This window comes from Dreissena polymorpha, chromosome 2, assembly GCF_020536995.1.
Source record: "Dreissena polymorpha isolate Duluth1 chromosome 2, UMN_Dpol_1.0, whole genome shotgun sequence".
Classification (NCBI taxonomy): domain Eukaryota; kingdom Metazoa; phylum Mollusca; class Bivalvia; order Myida; family Dreissenidae; genus Dreissena; species Dreissena polymorpha.
This window is the reverse complement of record NC_068356.1, coordinates 118,713,623-118,720,980: the sequence shown is the minus strand read 5'-3', so window position 1 is coordinate 118,720,980 and position 7,358 is coordinate 118,713,623. Positions and strand designations below refer to the sequence as shown.

The window sequence follows — 7,358 nt, the reverse complement described above, 5'->3', positions numbered from 1 at the left end:
CTCCATGCATAAAAGGCGTGTTTTTTTTAACACAAAGATAGTTTTGATACTTTCTAAATAACTTTCTTTTTACATTCAAGTTAAACTTGTAAGTTTTTTTTTTTTTAAATCCCAATTACTTTACATATGAAATACATATTTAAAAGTGTTCTTGTCCAAACTTAAATCGGTTTAAAACCATTTTATTAAGAAGGATATTTAATTGCAAATAGTTTTCATTAAACATAGAACAGATTATAAATTAACAAATGAATTAATACAAAGTTCAAATGCACATAATTGTTTCTAAAGAACATGTTAAAAAATACTAAACTGTTTTTAGCTTGGCTGTTTTTGGAGAAAACCCGAGGTATTGTCATAGCCAGCTCGTCGTTCGCCGTCTGTGTCATGCTAAAACCTTGACATTTTGCTATAAAATCAAAGTGCTTCCACCTACAACATTGAAACTTCATATGAACATGCACCTTGATGAGTTCTACATGCCACACCCATTTTTGGGTCACTAGGTCAAAGATCAATGTCACTGACTTCTAAACAAAATAAATCTGACAAGCTTTCATTTATTCAAAACTGCACCCGCAGCCGAGCGTTGGCACCCGTTATGCAGTGCTCTTGTTTACAATTAGTTTTGCATGACTATAATAATTCAGTCAATTTATATTATATTACAGTGCTGTTGGTAAGACATGTTTGCTGATCAGTTACACCACAAATGCCTTCCCTGGGGAGTATATTCCGACAGTGTAAGTGACGTAAAATGGTCTTTCTTTTCTTATTTCCCTTTAAATCATTGTTAATTTCCATCACTTACAATGAATATTCAAACATCTTGTGTGATCTACCATACTGGATATGTATTTTCAAATATTTCAAGAGCACCAGATGTCATTTGGCCATCTTGCATGGTGTTTGTTGAGGATTTCTTGCTATAAAAATTAATATGATAAAACATGATAGGCATTGGTATTCTTGCATATAAAAATGATTGGACATTCAATTTTATACCATTGATAACTTTTATTAACTTAAACACATCCAACATGAAAGGTCTGCTTGGAGTGTTGTCCATCTTGGTAAATGTGCAGTCAGCTTGTGTTTTTAAATGCAACATGTAATGCAACTGCATGAAACCTTGTTTCAGGTTTGACAACTATTCAGCAAATGTTATGGTAGATGGGAAGCCAATTAATCTTGGACTTTGGGACACCGCAGGGCAGGAGGATTATGACAGACTACGACCTCTGTCCTACCCCCAAACTGTGAGTTGTACCCTGCCATGTTTGTCATGACGGGATGAACAGTTTTTTCACTGCCAGTTTTTCTTTTTTATGTTTCACAAAATTGTTAAAAGTTTTGGTTAATGAGTTGAATTTGAATTTAATAACAAAAAAGTTAAGCGTTTTAAAATCTCTTAAGCAATATGCCAGAATATGTGTTATTGTCCTTTCAATTAAACGTATATGTTTTCATAGCCGCAAAGGTATTTGATGTTATCATAATACATGTGTATAAGATATTATACAACAGTATGAATTTGTTCATTTCAGGATGTCTTCTTAATATGCTATTCCCTGATTAGCCCAGCAAGTTTTGAGAATGTACGAGCAAAGGTAAGATAATGATCTTAACTCGCTTGGGCACAACATGCTCATGGTGAAATTTTGAGAACATCTACTGACTGTTGTTCATTGTCCATGTCCTGTGCCAAATTTATTGCCAAGTCTTAATTAATGAAACTTGGCAAATGAAACTTGGCAAGTACAAATTTCCCAATGATATCTAGGCAGAAACTTTATGAATGGTTACGTTGGGTTGAAAACTATGTCAGCTTTAGGAAAACAATGTTTCAATGAAATCTCATCTATGAACGTGTTTCTGCTCTGTTAAAAAACATGACCAACTGGGGAAGGGTAAGTTTTGTGTACATGGCTATAAGAGAACCAGGAGAACTCCAATGCAGTAACTCTCACTTGCTTAAAACATTTGTTTTATTGATGTCTAGTTTGAAAATAGTTAATGTCCGTTTAATAACATTGGCACTGTGTGGCATACAGTTTTCCTTATTAGCTCTACTAAAAACTTGTAAACACACAAGATGTCACATTTTTGCACAATCATAAAAGTAACATGCTTAGAACATGTGTTTGAATAATACCTCAGCTGAGTATGCTAATGGTTTTTGGCCTCTGAAAAACATGGTCACCAAAGGGAAGGGCAGCTGTCATTATATGGCGATAATGAAACCTTGCAAACACTCTAGAAATTCTCTAGAAGTAACTTTTGTGTTTGTTTAATGTTCGTGACATTTCAATTTGTTTAAAACATTTGTTTAATTTTATCTTGGCTGACTTTGAAAATGGTTCCAGTTTTTTTTTAAACATGGCTTTAAGGGAGGGGGGATTTTTTATTTTTATTCTATTAGTGAAATCTTGTGAACACTAGAAGTCACATTATTGCCCACTGATCATGAAACTTGCTTAGATATGGCAGTTAAAAAATAGCTCCATTAGTTAAAAAGAGTTGCATGGGGTTGGGTGGCATTTTCCCTTTTGTTGCTGGAGTGAGATATTTTACCAGCTCTGAACAGTTATGTTTATTTGGGTCTCAGGTGAGTGCTTTTGGCCCTTATATCTTGTATGTCAAACACCTTTACTTGCCAGTTCATTTCAGATAAACTACATTTAAGGCAAAACACTTTTTTAATGATACCTTTTCTCAATTGGCTTTCCTCTCTTCACATCAAGTATTTATTAGCACCTTTCATCATTAGCAAACTTGTACGCTATGACTTTGTGATTGATCATAAAATGTTAGACCTTTTCAATATAAGACTAAAACACCACAAGTTTTTGTAAAAAATATGCTAAATGAACTAAGCACACCATACAAGCTGTATTTTTAAAAATAAAATCTTGATCACAGTGTATGGGTGTAGATAAGATTTAAAAAACACTTCACCTGGCATTTTTTGTAAGTATTTCACAAGTAATTTGTGCTCTGTGTTCTCCAGTGGTTTCCGGAGGTGAGCCACCACTGTCCAAACACGCCCATCATCCTTGTGGGCACCAAACTGGATCTGAGAGAAGACAAGGAAATGGTGGAAAAGTTGAAGGAGAAGAAGTTAGCTCCCCTTACTTACCCACAGGGCCTTGCAATGGCAAAGGAAATTGGGTCAGTTAAGTACCTTGAGTGCTCAGCTTTAACACAGAAAGGTCTGAAAACCGTCTTTGATGAGGCGATACGTGCGGTGCTGTGTCCTAAGCCAAAACCGAAAAAGAAGAAGTGCAGAATTTTGTGAAAATATTGGCGCTTATAATTTGTTGTTAGGGGTTAAAAGTTGTTCTGATGTTACAGAATGTATACAGCTACAATATTGTTGCCTTTTTGCTAATGTAGGAAACATTCATTGTGTCTTAAGCACTCATTCTTTAGGAAACATTCATTGTGTCTTAAGCACTCATTCTTTACAATGTTCATTTTCACTTAATTTTAACTAGGCACAGTTGACTACCTGTGTTATGTTATGTAATAGGAACTTAACAATTTAGATTTATTTTGAAGTGTTGATACAGAACTCTTGAAATCAATAGTCAAGGCATTCTTTTAACTTGTATGGTTATGCTTTGTTTCTTATGTTTGGTTGTACAGAAAATGTTGCATATTGTATCATCTGCTTTTATTGAAAAATCATTTACTAAATTTGAATCAAATATGTACTGCAGACCTTGGCATATTATTATTTGGTAACTTTTAAAGTCGTATATTTCCCCACCACGTTGGTAGCCTTTGCATTTGAACAATGTGTATAAAAAGTCACATTATATATCTTTTTCTAAGAGGGGCAATATTTTCTGATTGAGTAGTTTTATATTTATGTTGGTGAAGTTTTATAATGCACGTTTTTACTCTTGCTGTGTGCTATCAACTTTCATTCCATTAAATGTCTCTATAGATGTTTTGTGCAAAAAGGTCTCGTAATTAAGCTGAAAATAATTGTTCATTTGTTATAATTGTTTTGAAACCAGCAATATTCCTTATGTTACTATGTACATGTAATTACATAATTATGTAGAAAAAAAGCATTATGTGGTTGCTTACTTCGTTGCTTTATTAAGTGTGACAATAATGGATCATCTTCGCACTTCTGTTTCATAATGAGAAATGTGTAGCAACCTCTATTAATAACTTTAGAACAAAGAATGCCTTTTTTTGTGACTCTGTTTTCATTTGTTGAACATCTTGCAGCAGTTTACTCTTAAATACATTGTTTTCACCTCAGTTTGCAGCAGTTTACTCTTAAATACATTGTTTTCACCTCAGTTTGCAGCAGTTTACTCTTAAATACATTGTTTTCACCTCAGTTTGCAGCAGTTTACTCTTAAATACATTGTTTTCACCTCAGTTTGCAGCAGTTTACTCTTAAATACATTGTTTTCACCTCAGTTTGTATTAACAAAAGTGAGATACTGAGGCATATGGATAATAATTTTTATGTATACATTAAATTTTGATATAGGTGCAGGTTTTACTTTATATCAGTTTATGCTATTGCTATATGCGTTATTACATGTTAATACTAAAGGAGAAGATTAAACTTCTTTGTTTCTTTTTTTGTTTTTCTGCTTTTTCGAAAGTTTTTTTTAAAGAGTTCAATAATTAATCATTTTCAAAATTTGTATCATGCTCTTATTAGATTTTGTTTGCTTTTTCCAGGAATCTAGTGTAAACCTTTCTTTCAAGTGTTTTGATACGTAAATTATATTAATATTAACAATTAAATTACAGGACTTGATTATCATTGATTCTTGTATTATTAGTTAAGTCATTTGTGTTTCCAGACTATTCTAGAGTAGCTGTATATATCCCTCGGGTTGTAAATTTGCTTTCTGAAGAGTGAAATTTAAACATCAGATCTGAACATAGGGTACTTGTCTTCAGTTTACCCTGTAGTTTTTGCTTGGCATTGTTCATGCACAAAAGTATAGACAGTGCACATAGAAATTCATTGGCCAAATAACAATGTGATATATTTTGATATTTTGCCTTCCATACCAGTACTTTGAGATTGTACATAAAAAATAATGAAAATTAAATTTAATACATTTTTCTATAGATTTTTTTGTTAAGATGATTTTTTTTACAAACATTGCTAGCAATTATTGTATTCATTAGATATGTTTAATAGGTGGTATGTAAAATATAGTATGTAATGTTCACATTGTTATTGTAATCTTTTTTAAAGCTATATCTTTATATGACAATAAAATTCATCTTTTTATGTCTATTTTTATTTTATCAGTTACAGAAGATATGAATGCAATGTTTATTATGAAATGGTTCTTTTTATGCCCCTAGATCGAAAGATTGGGGGTATATTGTTTTTGGCCTGTCTGTCTGTCTGTCATTCATTGTGTGTGTCCCAAAACTTTAACCTTGGTTAAAGTTTGATTACTTTTTTATTGAAGATAGCAACTTCATATTTAGCATGCATGTGTATCTCACGGAGCTGCACATGTTGAGTGGTGAAAGGTCAAGGTCATCCTTCAAGGTCAAAGATCATTGTATTTTTCTTTCCTAAAACTTAAACTCAACTTTTAACTTCACCTGAGCACAACGTGCTCATGGTGAGCTTTTGTGATCACTTTTTGTCCGTCGTCCGTTGTGCGGCGTCAACATTTGCCTTGTTAACTCTCTAGAGGCCACATTTATTGTCCAATCTTCATGAAATTTGGTCAGAAGATTGGTTTCAATGATATCTTGGATAAGTTCGAAAATGGTTACGTTTGCTTGAAAAACATGGCCGCCAAAGGGCGGGGCATTTTTCCTTATATGGCTATATAAGGCTATATTAAAATCTTGTTAACACTCTAGAGGCCACATCTATAGTCTGATCTTCATGAAACGTGGTCAGAAGATTCATACCAATAATATCTGGGACGAGTAAAAAAATGATGCTGGTTGGTTGAAAAACAAGGCCACCAGGGGCGGGGCATTTTTCCTTATATGGCTATAGTAAAACCTTGTTAACACTCTAGAGGCCACATTTATTTTCCGATCTTCGTGAAACTTGGTCAGAAGATTTGTCCCAATAATATCTTGTTATCTCAGGTGAGCGACTTTGGGCCTTTCAGGCCCTCTTGTTTAATATTGAAGATAGCAACTTGATATTTGGCATGCATGTGTATCTCATGGAGCTGCATGTTTTGAGTGGTGAAAGGTCAAGGTCATCCTTAAAGGTCAAATTTATGGCTTCAAAGCGGCGCAATGGGGGCATTGTGTTTCTGACAAACACATCTCTTGTTTTACAATACTGAACATTAGTTTTCTACCAGTTCATACTGAAGGTGAAAATCAAGTAAAGACTCGAAAGACAAGTGGTCGAAATGACGTATTTGATATGGTGTCCGCATTTTGATTGGGAGTGGGAGCATTTTTTTTCAATATCCCTTAAAGAGACCACATACTGGTTCTTAGACCCTGGAAACTTACTCGAAAGCATTTCAATGAGTTTAAGGCTTTCGTTGCAATCAATCTAAAATTAAAAGCTTTAACTGATAATACCTGGGCTTATGAACTGACATGTTATAATGAATTTGCATGCATCTGCATTTCAAGTACGTCTTTATTGTGGTACATTTTTGTAATTACCTGGAACTCTGGGTGTATGGAATCCAGAGTCCTGACTAGGAATATTTCTTCACCTAGTTGCTTAAATTTAGAGCAAACAACTACAGTTGTCATGCATTGAATATCGCAGCAAATAAAGACATTATATATTGCGAGATACATAATGTTATTTTGTTCATAAAATCACAACAAACACTAGACTTATCATATATGAGGAACAATCTGATTCTGTTGTAAGTCAATATCAATTTAATTGGTGATACTATAATGTTATCAATTAATTGAATTCATATTGGCTTTTTTATTGAGCTGAAGACAGCCGTATTGGCCTGAGGCGGCAGGACAAACGGCTGTCTGAAGCTCAATAACAAAGCCAATATGAATTCAACTAATTAATGACAATTTTATTAATTAACTTTATTATATTATTCAATATAGACGAAAGATTCTTTCTAGACATTACATGATGCAGGAACACAATTTGACAGGTCGCGAAATTATGCAAAATTTACCAGAATAACATTCCAGCCGCACTGGATCCAGTACCGTTGTTTTTAATACAACTCATAAAGACAATAAGGATTGAAAACTTACTTATTGCCATACGGAATTGCATTTGTAATCTATAAATCCTACATGATTTCGAATTAGTTTTGCTTCCGACGCTTGATAATTGTCGGTCCGTGTAAAATGCGTATATGACTCATCCGCGGATATGAACGAAAAGTGCG

At 33.6% G+C, this 7,358-nt stretch overlaps 2 protein-coding genes across 2 annotated transcripts in view; one reads left to right on the top strand and one right to left on the bottom strand.

Moving 5' to 3' along the window:
• The window catches only part of LOC127868708 (ras-related C3 botulinum toxin substrate 1), a 6,192-nt gene extending 914 nt beyond the window's left edge, over nt 1–5,278 (top strand). Inside the window, exons 2-5 of the mRNA XM_052410707.1 lie at nt 672–743; nt 1,142–1,259; nt 1,548–1,610; nt 3,011–5,278. Of these exons, the coding sequence (XP_052266667.1) occupies nt 672–743; nt 1,142–1,259; nt 1,548–1,610; nt 3,011–3,298 (541 nt within the window). The 3' untranslated portion in view covers nt 3,299–5,278. The remainder of the gene's footprint in view (nt 1–671; nt 744–1,141; nt 1,260–1,547; nt 1,611–3,010) is intronic.
• LOC127868716 (40S ribosomal protein S14) overlaps nt 1–7,358 on the bottom strand; it is a 138,690-nt gene that overhangs the window by 112,476 nt on the left and 18,856 nt on the right. The window lies entirely within an intron of this gene.